Genomic DNA, 24,028 nt, shown 5'->3' with positions numbered 1-24,028 from the left:
CAGCATGACATGTGGGCTTCACCGAACCTCACGGTTTAAGCATATTTTCCGTGCGCGGAGGTGAGCTTCTAACTCGAGAATCTAAACGTGTGATAAGGCCGATGTGCCGGGTGCGCACGTTAAAGAACCTCAGTGTTAAAAGACATTGCGACCCCCCCCCCATAATCGCGGCAAAACAAATATATATATATATGTATATATATATATATATACAGAGATTGACGTATTTATGTTTTTTACAAGCGATCCCTTATTACTATGAAGACCGACTCAGTCCCAACATTTCCAAGGATTGAGACGAGTATAACCCAAAAATAGGTCGAAAGCTTGGCAGTAACAACTGGATTTCTTCTTTAAGACAATACCGTGATCAAGAGTAGTGGCGATAAAATGTCTCAGCTTTATTTTTATAACAAAATAAATTTCTATGCTCATGAATGTGTAAGTGGGTAACGACTATTTTTCGTACGAACAGTTTGTTTTCATTTTTAACTCTAATACTACTCGATGGAAATTAATTTTGGTAGATGTTTCACATTCAGGAGAGCCTGTACTTTATGTTTAAGCACTAACGTTAAAACTTTACTCTTTCAGTAATGTTTTAGGGTGTTTTAAACGAGTAATTTGTATTTTCGGATGCGAAACATTAATTTGATTGTGTGCATCATAGAGTATTAAAAGGCAAGAAAACTAATACAAATTAGTACATATCCTGTATTATATACCATTTATCATGTTTTACATACATACATTCAAATACAAAAAACAACTGGACACCGGATGTTTTTTGTTGTTTATTTCAAACTATATGTATCTTTATCGTAGATTACAACATACTAATGTAAATCCATACCAGTTTTTTACCTAATTTGGCACTGCATTGTACTTTATTATTTAGGCCAATTATTTCATATTTTAAAACAATCTAAAATTAAAAATATACAATTAGTATGAAAGTTCTTCTTATTCTTTAAATAACATTTATTGTTTATTTTAAATAATTTTTCATGTGGTATTTTAAATAAGAACCCATTTAATATTGTTAACAAATTCTTAAATAAAAAATACTACTTTATTTTTATACTTAATTTTATATAAATTTATAATTTAATTGTAATCCATTTTCATGTGACTTTTTTGCAAGAACTAATTTTATATTATCATCATTAAGTATTAAATATAAAAACGAGTTTTGTACTTTAAAACACAATTTAATTTAAAGGAAGAATCTTTTAAGATATGCGTTTAATTTTATATAGTTTTACATTTTGTAAAAGCGTAATTGTTTTGTATTTAAAACATCTCAAATAAACAGGAAAATCACTTTAATTAATTATTGTAATTCACAGAAGAATCACATTCACATCCTTATATTTTTTAACGCTTTAAAGAAAGGATTAATTTGAAATTGGAAACGTTTAATTTGAAATGAAATGGTTTGTTTGGAGTTAAAAAGCGTTGATTTGAAATTGAAAATGATTAATTTGAATTTAAAAAGTGTTAATTTGTCAGAAAAAAGCTATATGTCGTGAGATTTCTTCGTGTGTTCCACGCTTGGTTAAGCCCAGAAATTACACTGAAGATGGCGAAATGCCAGAACACGTCTGACAGACCAATCCAGCGAGGATAGGCACTCTACATTATCCGGTACCTTTATATTATATATACCAATACATGTTGAAGCAAACTGCGTAGATAATAAAATATGGATTCGAACTGTAACTTTACTGTTGGGAAGAATAACAAAATTTTGGAGAATGTTTTAATTCTATTTGGTGTTTTTGATTTTTTTTGGTAAAATTTAACAGCTTAATCTTTTGTTTCAGTTATAACTGAGCTGGTGGAGGCCGTGGAGGGGAAAAACGTTGAATTGCCCTGCAATGTAACGCCGCCCGGTCACGATAAAGTTTACATGGTTTTCTGGTTCCGGGAAGATGCTGGGATACCCCTTTACAGGTAAGTAATTACTTTTACATCTTAGCTCCCCCCCCCAAATGACTTTGCATCTTGCGTAAATAATCAGTTTCTGAGGGCAGTTCCAATTGGATTGAAATTAAATTTCACGCTCCTCTCTCATGGGTGAAAACAGTAAAAAAGTCTTATTTTCTCGTGAATTACTTAAAATCCTAGAAGGTGGAGAAACAGTGCCTTCTGATCGTACTGCCCTGATTGAATGGAGGGAGAAAGAGGGATATGAACGTTTGTTTATTTTATCCCATGATTCGTTCCATGAACAATGGTCTCCTGGTGAGGATATTTCTTCTTTTTATATTGATAGATTCTACTCGTATAAGAGACTGCATAGATACAATATAAAGCAAATATCTACGCAAACATTTCGTATACGTACGTTTGACTATTTGCGTAAATTTCATGCGCATAGATTTACATAAGTTAAAATGTCTTCATTTTCTTAAGCCTCTTTCATAAAACCTAAGACTAATAAACCTATAGTGTTAAGATTTATAGAATTATTATTTATAAATTTATCTAAATAATAATCCTTTCAATCCAGAGTAAAATTTAATTTAGAAAATTGCCAGTTCCTTCTTGATAAGAATGCTTTTTATCTCAGAATGCTCCTCAAATTCAAATTAATAAAACCAAACGTACTAGGAAAAAGGTGTTTCATTTAATAATGATGCAGACACTCCCGGGTGCACTGACCGAACTTAATTCTTGTCGAGTTAATGTATAATCCAAATGATAAATATTTCACGGGAAACAAGTCCGATTCCGTTGAAATTAAAATTAACGACTAATTAATTATGAGCGTTGTAATACGGACCTGTGTGTCGTGCCGGAAAAATTCTGTAATAATTATGGATTACGAGACGGAAGTTTACCTTTTAAACAAGAAACTCATATTGTATGTTAAATAGTTTAGCTATTTCTTCAACAGTGACTAAACAGTGTACAAAAAAAAATTAAAAAGATGAATACGTACGATCACGATGAATACAATTAAATAATTAACCAGTGGATTTATTCTAAAACTTAAAAATTAGACTCTTTTTAGAACCATTTTTTTTTTGCTTTGATGCATACGGCCAGGGTTCCGTGTTGCCGGCGACACCACCCGCCAAACCCGTGCGAGCCGACCAATGCCGCCCCCGGGAAGAGCTCACCCTTTTAGACTTATTTTTCGACAAAACATTTATTTTATTTTTTTATTTTATTTATCAATTACATCAACGATATTTTGGACGACAAAATAATATAAAGACACATTTGATGGCATTATCATAAAAGATAATTTTACATTCATTGGGCGAAGTGTTTTGTTAAAATGTACATTATATATATTCAATTAATTAAGGTTTTTTCAGTTGAGATAAAAAAGTCAGTGTCACGAGCGGGATTCGAACCCACGACGTTCGGCTAAATACGCTGCTACTCTACCACTTGAGCTATCTTGACTTCGATCCTCTCGGGCACTAACTTCCCATCTCAACCCCACCTTTTGAATTTTCCTTCCTTTTTACCATTTTTCAAATGTTTTTCGAATCCCTCTCGTGGCACTGACTTTTTTTATCTCAACTTAGAAAACCTTAATTAATTGCATGTTATTAATTGGTCAAGTGGACCACGACAAATAGTGAATTATATATATTTTTACATTTTTCCCTTCCTGACAAGTTTTTTTTTAAAATTTAGGAGTATTCCAAGGGAGACGGGGTTGTTTGATTGTCAAAAAATTATATATAATTGGAACAGGATGAGTCCAAGGATATAGCCTTGAGATACATCAGCATCGCTCAGTTGGAAGAGAAATGATCGGACGGAAACTAGGAATTGTGTCGAAATAGGAGAGTGGGAAGTTACACACCATTATCGTCTATTAATTAGGTAGTGTTTTATAAACATTACATGAAAGCATACTGAACTGGCATTATGAAGTTTTCATTTATGACGAGAGCAATGCAGATGATAGGGCCAACATCAGAGCCACTGACATTCTTTAAGCGAGTTATGTTGTTAAAATATTTATATTAATTCAAGAAACAGGATAGGTCTAAGTTTAGCGTCGGCGAGCAACAACGGCGTGTAGTTCGGAGAGAGAAGTTCGTATTAGAACTAAAAATTTTCTACATAAGTGATAGGAGAGAGGGAAGTTTTTATGCCAGCACTTTCTATCCGGGCTGACTGGTAGTGGGTTATAGTCAATGCATGAAAACAAACTGAACGGGCATTATCAGGCTTTCATTTATGTACACAGGAATGCAAATGATAGCGTAAGCATAAGAACCATTTTTACATTCTTTAGGTAAGGTGTTTTTTTAAAAATATACAAAAAAAATGGATTCAAGGATAAAACCTTCAAATACCGATAATAATGTCGTTCTGTTGGTAATAAGTTGATCGAAGGAAACTCTGAATAGTTTCTGATAAGAGGGGTAGACTATTTTTATTTATATTCCATCAGTCTACTGACCATACTATTATTCCGGATAGTGTTAAACAACTTTGGCATATCGACTAAAACCATCCAAGAATCGTTACATTAAATGTTAGCGTTAAATTGTCTACTATCTAACTAGAATATTATTGTTCAAATTTTATGTTTTTCCCGTTTGGTTATAAACGGATTGGAAGTCCAATAAAATATTGTATACCGTAAGGGGAGCTGATAAATTCTTAGTCATAACACTATTCGAAGCGTTTTTGCTTACAGTGCAAAACTACTTATGCTCCAAATAAGAATAACTATACCGGGCTATTAATTATGCATAGAAAAAACATAACTCAGTTGTGGTTATTGTATAACGCAGATTTGTTTTTGAGAAGAAAAGTAGAAATTTCAAGTGGATCAGATGAAATGTTTCGAATGACTAGGGTCGTTATCGAGGGTTTCCGAATTGCCAATCCTCAGATAATCACTGTCAATTTCTACTCCTTTACTGTGGTTTTGCTTCTGCAAGCATATCAACCGATTTAAAAAAACAAAAACTTTATGGAGACACAAATCTGACTAGGTAATACCAATGGACTTTATAAAAATCTACCACTAGAAAAAGCAAGTTTAAAAGTTATTTGTTTATATTTTTATTATTATTAGCTTATATTTTTTTAATTTTGAAGCAACTTATAGAGTAAAGTAAATGGCGATGGTAATATTGGTTTTTTATACCATTTAAAATGTTATTACATGAGTGTTCTCCCTTCAAAAACCATGATATGATCTAAACGTAATGATTTTACACATGAACTGTTCCTCAAATGTATACACACATACTTTACAAAATATAAATTTTTAATTATTCATGGAATGCAGTGGTAATATGCGGCATGCCGCTACTCGATAACGCGAATGATATCCTGGGCGCAGACGTCAATCGCACATGTGCGTTCATGAGTCTTGTAAATCAAATAAGTCATTTGCGAAAACAAAAGGCACACAGCCGTTCGTCGACCAACCTAAATGGGAGAAACGTTCTAAAATCCATTCATCCGAATATCGAAGACAGCCGGGGGGTCGTTTCTACAAAACGAACCACTGTATTTGCTAGAAGGTTTTAACTTTTTTTTCACAAATATGACTTCACGTTTATTTATTCATGTAAATTTCGACAGGATTATAATTTGTGATTATTTTAAATTTTGTTTACTTTGGCCCATTAAGCTCGATGGCTGGCAACCTACGTTCAAAGCTCAATCTTGTCTAATCTTCCCGAAATGAATATCTACGTCATTTCATAAAAATGTGGCACAAAATTGGATAAAACCTACAAGGCATGCAGTAAAAATATTCGCTTTGGTTTACTTTCGTTTACCACGGGTCTTCTCATGAATGGCGGAATGCATTTTAAGTCTAAACCTTTTTTATGATTCTAAGCATCTGTTGCTTCCAAAAATTGCATTAAATTAAAAAAAAAATATCACGGTTGTTGGGTGCCATTCAAAGCGTAACGCGGACCAACCAATAGTTCCCTCTGCTTTCTGAATCTCAAGTGCTCGTCATCGTCGAATCCGATTTAAACATTAATTAAGTTGATGTAATTTACTGAGCGTCCTGGGTCACCACCATTTATGAAAACCAACTTACGAAAAAGTCGAATTCGTAAAATTTGCGAGCTAGACTAAACCCTCACGACTTGTGAGTGTTGCGAAACTGTTTGTTTTTATGCCGTGTTGTGTCAGTCAGCTTAATTCAGTAGAAAAAAAATTATAATGTTCAAAGTCCTGAAAACTAAACCTATAACCTGAAATTAATTATTTAAAAAAATTTCTGAATTATGTGAATTTTTTTAAATTTGATTATTTGAACATATGTGTATGTTCATATAATCAAATTAACAAAAATTCACTTAATTCAGAAATATTTTTTTAAATAATTTATTGCAGGTTGGGTCGGGAAGACCTTTACGAACTCCTCCATGATCCTCCTCAGCGAATTTTTTCAGTTTTTGTAAATTCTTTTTTCTTCGTGCTTTATTAAACTTAACCTCGCTTTTTTCAATCTGTATTGCACATTAAAATGGAACGGCTTTCTTAAGCTCATCCAACCTCTTTCTCAGATAATTTGGCCGTTTTTTTAGGTTTTCTCTTTCGGGCTTTATTGAACTTTGCGATTCGTACATTAATTTGTTTTACGTTTCGTTGGGAAAGATTTTCCGAACTCTTTAAATTGGAAGTTCCATTTTAATCTTTTATCCTGTGTAGGGATTGATTAGTATCTTTTTTCTAGAGAGGATAAGAAACTGCTAAATTGACTGAATAAGAAGAGCTTAAAAAGATTTTTACAAACGTGAAATAAAAAAGTGCTATGAAGTATAATAAAGCACATGTGAAAAAGGATTAAAACAACTACCAAATTGACTGAGGAGGATCTTGAAGGGTCTTCAAATGGTTTTCCAAACAAAACATAAAATAAAGAATGTACAGTAGAGGTTATGAACTTCCTTACAAGAGGAGAAAGGAGAAAACTGCCGAATTGGCTGAGCACGAGTTAAAAAGAGATAAGCTAAGTGAAGGTCAAAATGAGTCTGCCTTTTTATCTTACATTACTCTAGAATATTGGTCTTTTATGCACAATTTCCATTATTATAATGAAATATCGTAAAGTTTTCTTTTTCATATCGCCCACGGGTGTTTCTTATTCCTAATATTACATGTGCATTCTTCTGCTGCACCAATTTTCTACATATGCTTCCGGCAGCATCTAGCAGTCTTATGTCTTATATGCCTTGTCATTTTTGCCTTAAATCGTGATTATACCGTTATTTTATGCGATGTTCTTTGATAAAGTTTTTCATAAAGCATGCCTTTGTCATATAATATGATCGTATTGAACCGATGACATACTGTCAGCCTACTGTTTGATATTAATTTGCTATGTCGCAAAAGGGTTCAAGACCGGTAGGTGCCCTCATCAAACTTTCCTTGGCAAGTTAAGTTCATCCTTTTTGCCCTCTGCTTAGTGCCCCGTGATGCCCAAACAAAATTTTGTTTTGTCTTCGAGGTCTATGACGGGAACTTTACAGGCTTTGGAATTTGGATTCCTTTAAATAGGCAGTAGGAATAAGTGTTTTTTTTTAATTCCAAGACTTAGGGGCATTAAGCCCAAAGGCGCCAGCAAACGCTATCTTATTTTCACCAAAAAAGTTAGTATAAACTAGCTACCGTACTACCAATTTTAAAGGAAACAGAAAACACGTTAAAAATAAATTTGGAAATTGGCTGGTTAAATTCCTTTTTCACTTTAGCACAGTTTGTAAGAATCTCTTGTCTTCTTAATTTTTTTCAGATATCAACTTTAATTGAACGCATGTTTTTAAATTTTAATTTGTCGTTATAAAATAGTGATTTAAAGTTTGCGGGTAAGGGATCACATTTCAAATAAAATCGTGAGATTTCTCACTGTTAAAAATAATGTCACAGTACGAACATTATTTAAACTTAGTTATATTTTATCCCTGAATTTTTCTTCAACTACATTTGTTAAATAAAATTTTCCTGAAGAAAAGGAGCAATTATTATGTTTGAATAAATAAAGTTTTTATAGAGTAATAAAGACAAACTCGAAGGCGTAACGGGAATGTCGGTGAAGGAGCATTTATGTTACAACCCCCCCCCCCCACGTAACAATGATTAACCGCTCCCGGGATCTTCCTACTGTTTAACCCCCAGCCCCTTTATTTTCAGTTATCCGCGGCCCTGACTGATATTTGAAGAAATACCTTTACCTACATTTCCTTTTTTTTTTCGTTTTTCTTCTTTTTTTATGTCGGCAACGTTGAGCAATCCCTTTCCATTTTTTGAACCGCCCGAGGCTGTTTTTTATTGACAGTTATGATAATGTTCCAAGTTTATTTGAAATTTATTGCACTTTTCGATAAACATTTTCCTCTCTTTATTTTAAAGAATCCTTCTGTGATTGCCCTATATAAAATCAAGTTAATTTATCTTTACATTTTTTTTTAAATAAAATTATTTATTTTGTAAAAACAAATTTTTTAAAGGAAATATCTCAACGTTATGTGTAGGAGTGAAACATATTTAATAGAAAAAGGTAAAGATCGTTCCGTGGTTCGTGGTCAATTAAATGATGAAATCATGATCATAACAGTCAAAATTTATCTTTCAAAGCAAATACTAATTTATAAGAGGAGTTTTGCCTGAACCTTAATAAATTCTATTTGGTCACAAGTAAATTTTGCTTTGATCCGATTACTTAACGCTATGCCCTCACGCACGTTTAAATCACGGCATCAACATTACTTGCATGAAATTTGAGATGTTCCACCCCTCTTTGCTAATTTATCTCAGAAAGCGGAGGATCTGGAGGGTGGTTAATTGGCTTTTCTCGCATCCCTACTACTTTACCGTTAAATTATTTTTAAACGTAACATTTTCAATTACATAAATGAACTCCTGTATGATAATGTTCAAATAGCTTAAATCAAAGTCATCTTCAATTTTCGTAATCAAGTCGCTTGTTATAATTTTGACTGTCTTTTGAATTACGAGATATTCGAATAACATCAAACAATATAAACTTAAAATTAATTTAACCCTGATAACATTAATTTTTTTTTTTTTTTTTTTTTTTTTTTTTTTTTTTTTTTTTTTTTTTTTTTTTTTTTTTTTNGAGCACCTTCTTCAGATTGGATGGCATGCCTACGCGCTCCCTGTAGGGAGCCAAGGCATGGCATGTTTCCAGTATGTGGGACACATCGAGCAACCTTTCTCTGCATAAGGGACAAATTAATTATTAATTATGTAGTAAGAAATTTTATTACAAATGAGAGGGAATAGAAATAATAAAAAAAAAACATAACAATCCCTGTTTTTTTGTTTAATTTTCAAATCGTAGCATACATTTGCATTTGAGGATTCATCTATCCATTCCATTTAATGAAAAAAATCATTTGAAAATGGGTCCCCCAAAAACATTACTAGTGAAACTTTATTTTCAAGTATTTTTTTATTACTATATTTATTTCTATTGAACTATTCGGAATGGAAACCGATGAATACGATTGGAAAAAGGGAGAAATTTTATTCATTTAATTATGAAAAACAAGAATTTTATTTGGAAAAAAGTAAATTTGATAAGAAAAAGAGTGAATTTGAATTAAAACATCGTTAATTTAATATGCATACACAAGAGTGAAATGGTTTTGAAAAATAGAGAATTTGATTGACAAAAAAAAGAAAGAATTTATTTGCAATAGGTTTTATTGGATTTACGAAAAGGTGAAGTTGATGTTGCAAAAAGTGGGTTTGATTTGCAAAAGGGCAAATTTGATTTGAAAGAGTGAGTTGTATATGAAAAGTATGAAATTGATTTACAAAAAGGCGAATTATTTTTCGAATGGTGAAATTGATTTCTGAAAGGGTAATTTTAATTTGAAAAACGTCATATTAAAGTTGCGGTGTCGTGGTTGAATTATTGGGCAGTATTGTTTTATTTTTATTTTATTTTATTTTTGTTTTTGTGGGGTGGGTATCTTGTTCTAAAGCTTTTCCAATAAAAAAGAGATCGAATTTTTATTATCAATGCCTTCTGTCTCTTCTTAAAAATATTTCAACCACTAGTTTTCTGATTTCGTAAAATAGTAAAAAAGATAACTTTTGAGATGTTTTCAAAAGAAGCCTTGTTGACGACAAGCAATATAATATGAAATCCAATTGTTCCAAATTTAAAAAACAAAATTTATTGTACAATCCTTTCAAAAGAGTGAATTGTTTATAGTTTAAAATAGGCTAGGGAAAAAAATCATTAAAACGTTTTGTACATTTTCGATATTTTGTTGTTTACATGTGTATTTACTGAAAAACTACCCAGGTAACAACGAAGTAACACTGACATTAACATTAACTACAATTAATTAAGGCTTTTAGTCGAGATAAAAAAGTCAATGGCACGAGCGGGATTCGAACCACGATCTTCGGTTAGATACGCCGCTGCTCTACCACTTGAGCTATCGTGACCTCGATCCACTCGGACACTTACTTCCCATCTCAACCGCAGCTTTTGAATTTTCCCTCCTTTTTGCCATTTTTCAAATCTCGTGTAACCGGATTGGATTCTCAGCGACAAATGAAATGGCCACGGAGAGCTTTAATGAAGTATACTTCATTTAATTCATTAAATTCACTAATTTCGTGGTCCGCTTGACCAATTAATACATTACAATTAATTAAGGTTTTTAGTCGAGATAAAAAAGTCAATGGCACGAGCGGGATTCGAACCTACGATCTTCGGTTAGATACGCCGCTGCTCTACCACTTGAGCTATCGTGACCTCGATCCGCTCGGACAGATAATTACGTTCTTAGGTAAGCAATAAAATGCGATTCTTATTCATTTAGGAAAACGTTTTTCGTGTAATACGCCTGCAGACCTACAATTTTAGATCATTTCTGTTATAAAAAAATGCTTTGTCGGATATAATTTGTATATTTGTGTAAATAATCCAAATTGAAATCAAAAGTTAAAACAATCTTTGATTATTAGGTTGAGAAATAGCGTTGTACGTACATTGATCGATGTGAATCGAGTATATATCCATTAATCTCAGTTCAAAAGGACCCCTTTTCCATTCTCGATATACCGAAATCAAGATTATTTTCTTTTTGCAACAAACATTGGTTGAAATTCAACAGCGTATTGTGTTTTTCCGCTACGATTGGATAAGAATAATGTTAGCTTACAAGTTAGTACGATATTTAATTAATCGTTTGCTCGGAATCCAATAAACATTATTGCATAATCTTTCCCTTTGGTCCTATTCGTTTCGAGGAATGCAATTGTCGGCCATAAAATTCTTTTTGTTTTAAAACTGATACTCGAATAAAAGTAGGCGAGTATCGGTGGGAGGAGATGAACGCAGAATCTCGCTCATACACCGGGTCCGAATTCAACCGGAGTAACGGAATGAAGAATTTAAAGAAACTTAACAGGCCTTCTATTGACGTAGGAAGCACAAGTAACTTCTAAGGGAGAACTGAAGAAGAAAAAAAAAGTAACTTTTCTTATTAAGAAAAACGAGAAGAGAAGTTTTAAGAAAAAACCCGTTTGATGGTGGGAAGCAATGATAAAAACTACTACAGAATGTTGATAAATTACACTCGTAACTGGAAATTCCTTATGTACAAAAATCGTGTAGTTTTATATTACAACTTTTGATTATTGCTATCAAACTGTTTATTCTCGGGTATAAAGCAAGTATAATTTGAAAGAAACGAAATCGATATTGAGGTAGAACAACGTAAGTAAAACATGACGCTGCTTATCACACCGCTCTATATTATTAATTTGACAGATTACGTCCAAGTCGAACCGGAAAAAAGTGTGGATAAATAAAGAATGGTTTGTCGTGTATAATTTGTCTAAAAGTTGAAGTATAGGATGAAAAGATTTGAAAGTTGAAGCTATTAAGGTTTTCGAAGAAAAAAATATCGAAGATACTTGAAAAGTGAAATTTTTGATGTTTTCGAAAAAATCGGGGGCATTTGAAGGGGATGCTTTCTTTTATGATTTTGGAAAAAATCTGAGGAGTAAGAAAGGTTCTAAAAATAGAGGTGAAAAAACAAAACAAAAATGAAACTGAGAAATTATATGAAAAACATAACAAATATACGATAAAACCGACTATTCGATATGGAAAGGAACACGAAAATTAAAGAAATCAAGTTCTCTCACTTAGAAAAAAAGACGGCTCACTGGTGAGAGATAATAAAGACAAAGCGAAGCTCCCATTTTCGACCTGATAACAAGAGAAATTTTGAAAAATTTCCCGAAAAAAGGAATTTTAAAATTGGGGTATTTTTAACGCAGCAATATGACTTAGGAATGTCTATAATGTTGTTTAAGACATTTCATTAGTTTCAGAAAGTATTTTACATATTGGGCACAATTTTCGAGCCGATAGGTATTTGAAGTCCATGAGAAACCATGCTAGGAAAACCAGGTAGATCACCACACGGAGTATCATGCTACCGCCCCTTCACATTGCTTCTTCAGTCATCTCAAATTATTCAAAAAGTTATGCTAAAACGACTGGAACCTTTCATTAAAAAACGAACATTATACCAAGCTACCAGTTTGGTCTCATAGCCAAGCACTTAACCAGCCATTTTAAAATTAATGTATGTCTCATTTGACCAATTTTAATAAATAAATGTTTGATAATTTAAAAAATTGAATGGCAAAAGTTTTGAGGGTTTTAAAAAAAATCGTAAACATTTGAAAGGCAAAAATTATTGAGGTTTACGCAAGAAAAAAATCGGAGGCATTTGAAAGGCGAAATTGTTGGGGTTTGCGAGAGAGAGAGAGAGAGAGAGAGAGAGAGAGAGAGAGAGAGAGAGAGAGTGAGAGAGAGAGAGAGAGGGAGAGAGAGAGAATTGGAAATATTTGGAAGGTAAAAGTTTTGAAGTTTTCGAAAAAAATCGAAAGCGCTTGAGTGGAGAAATTGTTGAGGTATGCCAGAAAAATCAGAGAAATTTGATCATCGACATTTTTAAAATTTTCAAGAAAAATTCGGAGCTATTTGAAGACGAAAGTTGGAGATTTTCTTAAAAAAATCGAATACGTTTGAAAAGCTAAATTTTACAGTTTGCGAAAAAAATCGAAAACATTTAGAAGAATAAAATATTGAGATTTTTGAAAAAAATATAGTCATTCTTGAGGTTTCTAGAAAAAAGCGAGAGATATTTTAAGGCAACATTTTTAAGATTATCGAGAAAAATTCGGCAGTATTTAAAAAGCAAAAGTTGTGAAGCTGATGAGATAAAAAATTGAAGGCGTTTGAAAAGCAGAATTTATAGGATTATAAGAGCAAAAATCGGAGGCATTTAAAAGGCCAAATTATTGAGTTATCCCGAAAAAATAGGCATCTGACAATTTTTGATATTTTTGAGAAAAATTTGGAGGCATTTAAAAAGCGATGTTCCTGAAGTTTTGCGAAAAAAGCACAGGCATTTCAGACGAAATTGTTGATATTTTGTGAAAAAGCAAAAACATTTGAATAAAAAATTATTTTAAGTTTTCGAAAGAGAAATAATTGGAGGTGATTGAAAGGTGAAATTATTGAGGTTTCCGACAATGTCGATCACATTTGACAAATCAAATCTTTTGTGGTTTTCAAAAAAATCAAACGTTTGAAAGACAAAATTTGGATATAATGATAGTATTTCGAACTGGAATAAAGCAATGTTGCTACAAGATAGTTTATGTGTATAATATAAAAGTTGTTTTTCCGCGCTCTCTAAAAGAAAAAGATTTCTGGAATGTTTCTTTTATTTTATGTATTTACGTACACAGTACTACCTAGACGTAAAGGAGAAAGCATAAAATGGTAATCACAAAAAAAAACTGACGAGAAGAAAAAGCCTTGCCGGCCCGTGTTTTCCTTCCACCTTTAATTATACGAGTAAAACAAGGATGTTTATCTTGTGTTTACCCCTTTTCTTTATGTAACACAAGTTTGATACTCCCTTGCCAGTCGAAGCCCTTTTGTCGACTTTCCTTTGGAAAACACCCGGTCTAATAAAGGGTAACCTAATTGGTAGCCAGTCTTCTTAATTGGATTCGATGGACGCTAATTAATTCCTAACAGGAAAATTTTTAGGCTTACGTTACCAATGTCTAAGAGCCTTTCGCACATTAATGAGGGTTAGGTAATAAATAAACAAGACGTGAGACTTCATAATGATACAAAAAGCCTAAGGAAGGATTTTTACTTGAGAACTGACAACCCATCCTGGGTAAAGTTTGTTTCGTAAAGTTCGGCAATGGGTAAACTTTATTTATAACAGTGTATCCGTCTATGTATTAGCGGGGTAAATATAAATTTTTATTCACAATTGAAAATGAATCCCTTAAAGAATTATAAAGTCGGGTGTAGTGTGTAATCTTTTTTTTTTTTTTTTTTCCGTTAGTCAGTGCTTATCTCCGATTTTGCACCAGGTCACAACTTTGATCATTCTGTTTCAAAACCCTGTTAAATTGTTAATCAAAAATTTGCAACGTAAAAGTTCGGAGAAATCTGACGAAATTTCAGCTTTCAAAAATTCCAATTTTTTCAGTCTTCATAAATCTAATCGATTTATCCTATTTGTTCTAATATATTGACTTATAAATGTGCTAAAAAAATATATAACCAAACCTAATTTATATATTATGTTTAAATCGTTAAAACAACTATTTTGTGCAGATTGTAAAATATATACATCTTGAAATTTTCTATGAATAAACAACATCCTTAGAGGTATCGACCACTTTTCCCGCCTGATCATTCTGGATCAAATTATGGCCAAATTTAGTTGTTACTGCCCAGCTTTCGACCTATTTTTAAAATCATCATAGCAAGACAATCTTAAATATGACTACATATTGATATATTTAAGTTTTTTTACATTCGATCTCAAATTTCCTTGAAGACTATAATAACAATAACAAGGAATTGAAGGTCATCAAGAAAATTTAAGATCGCCTGTAAAAAACATAAATGTGTTAATCTGTAAACATATTTAAAATAGTTTTATTCCGATGATGACTTTAAAATAGCTTGGTAGTAACTGAATTTGCTTTTTCTTCAGTACCATACATCGAAACTGAACAATGACAAGAAACAATTTAAAACTAAATATAATTTGTAAAATATATAAACGAGCTACAAACGTTTTCATTTTTCATATTAACTACCATCTATCTCTTCACTGAATTATTAAAAATAATTTATTTTAAATTAATAATTTATTTTAAATTAATAATTTATGTGAACAAGAAGATAATATATGTATACACTCAGCGAAATAATTGTTTGTCAAACGACAAAACTCATTTAATTTCCTTTGTAAACTAATTACATTTACAGATGAGGAAATCTTCAAATGTGACTTCTTGAAACTTTTTAATTGTATTCTCGTTTTAATCTAATTTCCATTGCGATTTTTTCTCCCTCAAACTACCCTTCTCTTATTAAGTTTAGCGAAATTCCGGCCCCGAAAGAGAACTAGTCGCCCCTTTTGTTCTTTCTTGTGTTTCAGGTTCTAAAACTTTTCATTTAGACTTTAGTTTAGATTGAAAAATTAAAAATGGTTCAATTATTCATGAAATTGAAAGATTAACAATATATTTAGGGAAAATCTCCACAAAGTCATGTTATTTACCCTTTCTTATTTTCATTTAAAGTGGTTTATTGGAAATTTTTAATCAATTAAAATAAAAAAACACGATTTATATTATAAATACGCACCCCGACCTCCCAAGCCCATCAGGCACACCATCATCGGACCCAGACACCCCCTCCCTACCAAGCAGAGCCCCAGATTGTTTCTTGTCTAATAAATACCACTTCATTTTCTTGATTTATTATTTCTATGTTATTTAATTTTTTATTCATTTAATTCTTTTTATCTGTATAGTAGATCATATTTTATTTATTAAATTGGCTGCTATCAAAAAGCTGAATAATTTGGCAATATTTTCTTGGTTGTCCCCTGATTTTTTCATATAGCGTATTCGGGAGAGAATAAAATTTTCTTAAGTCATATTGTATGCAACATGATAGTAAAATATGTTTTCTTTTTATATGATTTCATTGCATGCTTCGTCACGGGTTTTTCTCTCTTGACTTCTCTTCAACCTAAACGATGAAGGCCAAGCTTTTATGGTAGACTTAATTTCACGAAGTTTATTGTTTGCAACTGAATGCCAGGTTTTGTGCTATTGTAAATATATTTTACCACCACCTACTTAACAAGGTTTCCATCTCCAACTGCCTCCTTGGAAGCTATATCAGTTCTCCATTGCCGAGGATTCCCGAGTGACCAGGGATCCAGAGAAAAAATACTCTTTTCCCTTGCTGCTCAAAACGTCTCAATGAGTACAGTAGATCCTGTACCATAGGGTTATTGCTGAAAGGACGATTAAGGTGTCACAGTGAATAACCATTATTTGCTCGTCTGGATTGATAATATTGGAGGATTTATTTATGGCTATCATTTCTGCGCTGAAGTTTGTGGCGCAATTTGACTTTCTGTCATTGTCTCTGAAGAATCTTTTTTTTTTTTTTTAAATTTAATTTATTTATTTGTTACCTATACAGAATTGTATACTATACAAATATGTACACATGCATGAAATATCACACAGCACAACACTAGCACTAATGCCAGCACTGCACCGGTAGGACACATGCTTTGAGGAGCCAGCCATTGCTGGCACTCAGTTTATATGATTAGGGATCAAGGAGGTCCCGAGGCCATCGTCGGTTGAGGCGTCGTGGTGGGTTGTCAGGATGGGAATGAGTGGATAGGGCTCGAGCCGTATGGTTAGGATGGTTTGAAAGGTTGGTATGGAAGGTTTGGAATCTGGACTGGATTAGTTCGTTGGCAAAAGGAATGTTGAGGTCTTTGTGGATAGTGAGGTTAGTGACATAATAGGGTGCTTTAACAATTTGTCTAAGGACTTTCGATTGGAAGGACTGGATGCGCTGGATATTGGAAGGCTTGGCAGTGCCCCACAATTCTACTCCATATGTCCATATTGGTCTTAGTAAAGTCTTGTATAGTGTTAGTTTTGTCTTAATTGTCAAAGTCGATTTCGGTCTTAAAAGTCTTCGTAGTAGTTGAAGTCTTGTATTAAGTTGCTGTTTTTTAAGTCTTGTGAAGAATCTAAGATGTTCTTTGAATCTAATTTCCTTCCTGTTTTCCAATGTATGTGTCTCCGCATTGACATGTGATGCTAAAAACACCGTTATTATATAGCGGGTCAGTTATGTCAACGTTTCTTTTCAGCAGTTTTCCTGTGTTATTTTTGGTCCTTAGTGCTGTTTTCAGTCTAAGTTTGTGGAACAAGTTGGTTAGTCAAGTTTCTTTTTCTCTCTATGTGAATGTTATCCATCTGTTGTTGATTTGTTTTTCATTTTTTCGTTATTTTTAAAAGTTTTTCGTGGCAATGTTCGTTTTTGTTTGTAGTTTTCAGCAGTGAGTGGGATTGTTTTTAATCTGTGTATCATGTGTCGTAGTGCTGAAAGTTTATGTTGGTGAGGGTAGTTCGATTGTGCGTCGGTTGCAGTGGGTATTCTGTATATGTGGAAGTCGAGTTTCTTTATGGCTTTGGTGAGTGTCATGTCTAGGAAGTAGTTGCTGTTGTTGTTTACAGTTTCTATGATGAATGTGATGTTTGTATGCATTGTGTTATTGTCCCTTAGTATGTTTTCTGGGGATGAGTTTTCTGTTATGGCGAGTATATCGCCGACGTATTAAGATGGAATATTCCATTCTTACCCATATTATTGGGCAATGTTTCTCTTCATAATTTTGGAGAACACATCTGCAAGAATGGCAGATGTTGAGTGCCCAGTTCCTAGACAGACTTTTAGGGTGTATATGTCATTTTTGAATTTGAAGTAGTTTTGTTCGGTGTTTATGGTTTTTAGAAATGCGGAGGCTTTTAAAAGGCGATATTTTATGGGTATTCGAGAAAAAAATAAGGTATTTAAAAATAATTTTTTTTATGTTTTCGGAAAAACAATGGGAAGCATTCACAAGGCTAAATCTTTGAGGATTTCAAAAAACTAAATCATTTGAAATACAAAATATTTGAGGTTTAAAAAAAATCGAAAGCTTTAAATATGCAAAATTTATGAGATGTGAAAAAATCGGATGCATTTAAATCGCAAAATTATTGAGGGATTTTTTTTTTTTGGGGGGGGACGCTTTTGAAAAAAAAAAATAGAAGACATTTAAAAGGCAACGTTTCGAGGTTTTCTAATAGAAATTAGGGGCATTCATTTTTTTAATAAAAACCATTTTATTTAATAAAAAAATTTAAAAAAACTGTTGAAGCAACTTTGAAAACCAATAAATACGACATTTTATATCAAACAAATAATATACATTTTTGGGTTGAAGGATCAGATGTTTTCCATCTGGTTCCTGTTCTTTAACCTAATTATTATTCAGTCTTCTCCATTTCATCGAAATGCAAGGTTATGACAACCACTGGAATGCTGGTTCGGTTTACGTACATTCAGATTATGTCAAGAAGATTTAGATTTTATGTCATTTTAACCGATAGAAAACAACAAAAACTGCTCAACCTTTTTTTTTTTTTTGTCAAATTCTATTTTTTACAGAGGCAAGGTTTGCGTAATTACGCCCATTTCATAAGGGCCGAACTAGAAACCATATCCAAATAATTTTTGCGGTGCTTTGTTTCTTGTTAAGAAATATTTTAACCCACTTTGCTAAATAACTAATGAGTGTGGAAAAAGAAAATTGATCATACACATTGCCCTGTTTGTAAAAATCTGTTTGGGCTATATATAGTCAATCTTATATATATATATATATATATACAGGGTGAATTGCTACTCGTGNACGAGGGTTCGCAACAGCAGAGGTCATATAAACCCTCAGGGTGCCGGTGTTTTTGAAAAAAAGCCCATTTGTAAGTATGTCGGATTCGAATGCAGGGCCGCTGGATTCGAACCCGGGACCTTTAACTTACAGTGATGAGCGCCGTGTCAAAGACTAAACCTTGCGGCCACCGACGCCCCCATTTTATCCTCTATTGTACAACTAACCAAATTGAGAGTCATACGGTACTTGATATTCCCCCACCGACCGTCTCACACTACACATTCACGCCAATAAATACATTCACTCTCAGCACACCCCAAGGGCACAAAACTATTAGTACTACGTATATATAAAAATCAATCACCTATAATATAACTAACCTAATTGAGGGTCGATGGGATTCTCAGAATTCCGCCATAGGCCTTCTCACCATTCACACGCTTAGTCATTATTAAATGCATACCATTCTCTCAGTTAGGGGATGGAGTATTCCATCATTCCTTTTACCTATTATAAATCTGATCTAATTGAGGGTCAATAGGGTAGTCGATATTCCGCCATCAGCCTCACCCTACATATTTACACTAATAAATACATTACCTCTCAACACATTGGTGGACACTGAACTATATACAATAAAACAATACTGTTTCCTCCAAGAATTTCTACAGGGGGCCTGGATATTTAAGCACAATTATCACATCAAATGACATTCCTACTCTCTATATGGAGCCAAGGAATTGCACTCTTAAGTTGGACACATCGAGCAACCTTTCTCTACATGCCAGATGGGAATTTTGGCCCAAATGTGAGAGTCTTTGTGTCAACCTCGCATAGCCTATCCTTAACCGGGAGATGATAACAGTTTTTCTACGAGTCAGATCCTCCGAGGGTCCCTTTGAGTGCTTTTGATACATGAAAGCCTCACTAATTGTTTATTGCTTTGTCAGAGTCCGAGGGCCGAATAGCGGTGTTTAAGTCCGGAGGTTGGGACTTCCCGGCTTCCTCGTCTGCCTTTTCATTACTCCCCAGACCTATGTGTCCGGGTACCCAGACAACAACCCCTGTTTTACCGAGTAGCTGATTTGTGTGTTATTGCTATATTTATTTCCTCCAGCTTTTTACATAGAGAGCATTTACTAATAACTAATCTTTTGGAAGGAACGAATTGATATTACGATGTAAATTAATCCATTGATGATCATTTGAGCAAAGACGATTAGAAATGGAAGTAGTTTCTCAATCGTCGAATCGGAAACTGGCAAATGATCCGACGACATTACCCGATATGCCTTTGTTAAGGAGCGTGTTACAAAAACTTTATACAGCCTTATTTTGATTCATTTGAGAACTTTTATCACTTTGGATGGATGGTCGGGCTCCTTGAAACCAAACTTTCCCGACATCTATCTAAATAAGTCCGGGCGTAAAAGTGAACCGGTATCGTAAACGGGTTACATAATCAAAATATATGAACGCCTACGGGAAAGAATCGTGGAGCACTATTTGGAAATATGATGCGGTGTCATGTGTGGCTTTATCCCCGTTAAAAGACGCCGCCCGATTGAATGGAATTGAATCATTCATCTATATTTTCCAACGGGTTTCAGTAAACCCACTTACAACGCTAAGTGCCCCCGATCGGCTCTACTTTGTTACAACGCCGTAACATAAATCTTTCAGCCTTACCGACATTAATAAAATACTTTTCAGATAAAAAAATATCATCCCTGAGAATATATAAGTCGAACGAGAGAAGACAATACTATTGTAGACATCGGTTCAATCCAAATATCGGCATACGCAATTTTAATTGATCTTGGTCTAATAAAAAGACACAGATTATTACATTGAACATAGTAGTTGAGTCAGAATATCGATCGAGAGTCATAGTTCTCTTCAGTTATCATATTGTATACAAGGTAGGCAAAGACTGTCAGTTTCCTTGGAGGGATGATTCTTCGTTTATCAGCCTTTTACGGAACGAATCTAATTGTCTATTGACTCTAATTGTCACAAATCCTTGCGAATTAGGAAAATTCGTTCCGCGCCAATATGAGCATTTTCTACCCTATTTTTTTCTATTTTTTATCCCTGTTATTATAATTTTGATTTCAAATCATCTTGATTATACACTGTGCATTTTTCAATATTTATCGGACGAAGAATATAATCTGATAGTCGATGAAAGTGATATTTGTGAAACTGACCATGAAATTGATAATCATGCCAGTTCGAACATGGTAATGAAATAATCGATAACGACCGTGATGGGTTGTTTCTTTTTCTCGGGAAAAATACGTAACAAAATGCCAGTTAGAAAAGTGGCGATGCTCAAATTGAATACCACATAAGTCCACATTTTAATGTACAGGTTTTTCAAATTGAGGTCAATCTTTTGCGTTTATTATAATAAATTGACTCTTTTGCTTATAAAATTCTCTCTTTTGATAATTAAATTCACCAACTCAGAATTAAAACTTATTCTTTTGCAAATTAAATAATTTCTTTTGCTAATCAAATTATTTATTTTGCAAATCAAATTAAACCCTTTCGGAAAATAAGTTCATTCTTTCATCAAATAAAATTCACTTTATACTAATCAAATATTCCCTTTTGTATATCAAATCCACACTTTTGCTAATCAAATTCACCTTCTAGAAAATCGAATTTACCCTTTTCCAAATTAAATTCATTCTTTTCCAAAATCAAATTTATTATTATTTTTATTTACGGTAAATTATGACTGCTAAACATATATTGTTTATTATTTTTCGAATCACATTCATCCTTTTGTAAAGCAAATTCTTTTTTTTCTTTTTTTTGTCACATAGAATTCACTATTTAATCAAGTTTATCTTTTAGGCAAATGAAATTCATTCTTTTCCCAAATAAAATTCACTTTCTACTAATCAAATATTCCCTTCTGTATATCAAATTCACACTTTTCCTAAACAAATTCACCTTCTTTAAAATCGAATTCACCCTTTTGCAAATTAAATTCATTCTTTTCCAACAAAAACTTTATTATTATTTTTATTTACGGTAAATTATGACTGCTAAACATATATTGTTTATTATTTTTCGAATCACATTCATCCTTTTGTAAATCAAATTCTTTTTTTTCTTTTTTTTTTTTTTCAAATAGAATTCATTATTTTGCCAAATAAAATTCACTATCTAATCAAGTTTATCTTTTGGCAAATGAAATCCTTTTAACAAATCAAATTCTCTCTTTTGCAAATCAAATTTGTTCTTTTATTAATCCAATTCATCCGTTTGCAAACCGTGTATTTCTACATATATACCTTGTTTTAAAAAATACCACCAACTAATGTTAATTAGTAAGTAAGAAATCTATTACGAATGATTGAGTAAAAAATTATTTTAAAAAATAATAATCTAAAATCGCATTTCTTTAGTCACGTTTTTACTGGATAAATTGTAAAATGATTATCGCAATTTTCATCAAATCTAATGCATGGATGAACCAGCAAATGAAAATGTAGGCTGACATTTGTAAATAAAATTTCATTTTTAAACTTTAAAGAAATGAAAAAAAAAACACTTTCAAGTATTGAAAATAATTAATGCTAGAACGTCCAAGTATAAACAGAGTATGTATTTGCAAAAGGGTGAATTTATTTTGCAAAACGGAGAATTTGATTTGCAGAGTAAAGTATTTATGTTGCAAAACAATCAATTTGATGTGAAAAAAAGGGAATTTGATTTGTAACAGAGTGGATTCAATTTGTAAATCTAGGAATTTAATTTGTAAAATAATAAATTAATTTGACAAAAGGGTGAACATAATGTATAAAATAATGAATTTAATTTGCTAAAGTGGCGAATTTGATTAGTTAAAGTGTAAATTTAATTGGCAAAATGGTGAATTTGATTTGCTAAATGTGAATTTAATTTTGCAAAATGGTGGATTTCATTTGTTTCAAAGTGAATTTAGTTTGTTAAAAAGTTGAATTGGATTTGAAGAAGAAAAAATTTACTTTGTAAAAAGGTCAATTTAATTTGCAATGGGGCAAACTTGATTTGTAAAAAAGTGAATTTATTTGGTAAAGGGTGATTTGGATTTGTAAAATAATGAATTAATTTTGCAAAAGGCTGAACTTAATATACCAATTTGGTTTGGTAAATGGAGTATTTAATAGGCAAAAGAGTAAATTTAATTTACAAATGCTTGAATTTAATTTGCAAAAGGGTGAATTTTGTGAATTCTTGTCATACCCTTAGGGTGTTGCTGATAATAAATCAAACCAATACAATTGTCTGTTGTATCCCCCGTTCTGTACTTATAACCCACCGTCCAGTTCCAATTCGTCAAGAAATTTGATTATTAGGCCCGGTTTTAGTGGTTTAGCTACTGTTACATTTTACATTCCAAACCATTTCCTTATGCAGGTAAAGCGGGGAACACACTTACCCGATTAAACGCTGTGCGACGCTACCCAGTACTACCCGACGCCTTGTCACGTTTTGGTAGGGTGTGCACATCTATGCGACGTCAGGCGCACGCTACGTACAATCACACAGCATGTATCACAGTAATCACTATCTCAATCGCAACGCCTCATTTGTTCTTAATGCATTATTTTGAGCAAAACAAAGTAATAAATTGTTAGTTAAATTTTATGAGACAAACCATGTAATAAATTGTTAGTTAAATTTTATGAGCAAAACCATGTAATAAATTGTTAGTTAAATTTCATGAGCCAAACCATGTAATAAATTGTTAGTTAAATTTCATGAGCCAAACCATGTAATAAATTGTTAGTTAAATTTTATGAGCCAAACCATGTAATAAATTGTTAGTTAAATTTTATGAGAAACCATGTAATAAATTGTTAGTTAAATTTTATGAGCAAAACCACGTAATAAATTGTTAGTTAAATTTTATGAGCAAAACCACGTAATAAATTGTTAGTTAAATTTTATGAGCAAAACCATGTAATAAATAGAAATTATGAATGGTAGAGTGGGTGTGGAGTACAATCCTTTTTAAAAAGATGGTTCCTACTCACAGTAAGCCTTACTGTGAGTAGGAACCATCTTTTTAAAAACCATGTAATAAATTGTAAGTTAAATTTAATTGTTTTAAATAAAGTTATTTCGGTGTTTTGATAAATTTTCTTCCTTAACCATCATAATTTAATAATTTTTATAAAAATGAATTTTTGATCTCGTTTAATTTGGTT

General features: G+C 32.5%; 1 protein-coding gene across 1 annotated transcript in view; it reads left to right on the top strand.

Annotated features, from left to right (window-relative positions):
* The first annotated feature begins 1,837 nt into the window (after positions 1-1,837).
* Positions 1,838-24,028, top strand: part of LOC106665324 (hemicentin-1) — a 218,489-nt gene continuing 196,298 nt past the window's right edge. Inside the window, exon 1 of the mRNA XM_024226915.1 lies at positions 1,838-1,956. Coding sequence (XP_024082683.1) covers positions 1,913-1,956 — 44 coding nt within the window. The 5' untranslated portion in view covers positions 1,838-1,912. The remainder of the gene's footprint in view (positions 1,957-24,028) is intronic.

This window comes from Cimex lectularius, unplaced genomic scaffold (genome assembly GCF_000648675.2).
Source record: "Cimex lectularius strain Harlan isolate CLEC.00 unplaced genomic scaffold, Clec_2.1 scaffold9, whole genome shotgun sequence".
NCBI lineage: Eukaryota > Metazoa > Arthropoda > Insecta > Hemiptera > Cimicidae > Cimex > Cimex lectularius.
Note: the sequence above shows the minus strand (reverse complement) of the source record. Positions and strands in the feature narration are given on the sequence as shown.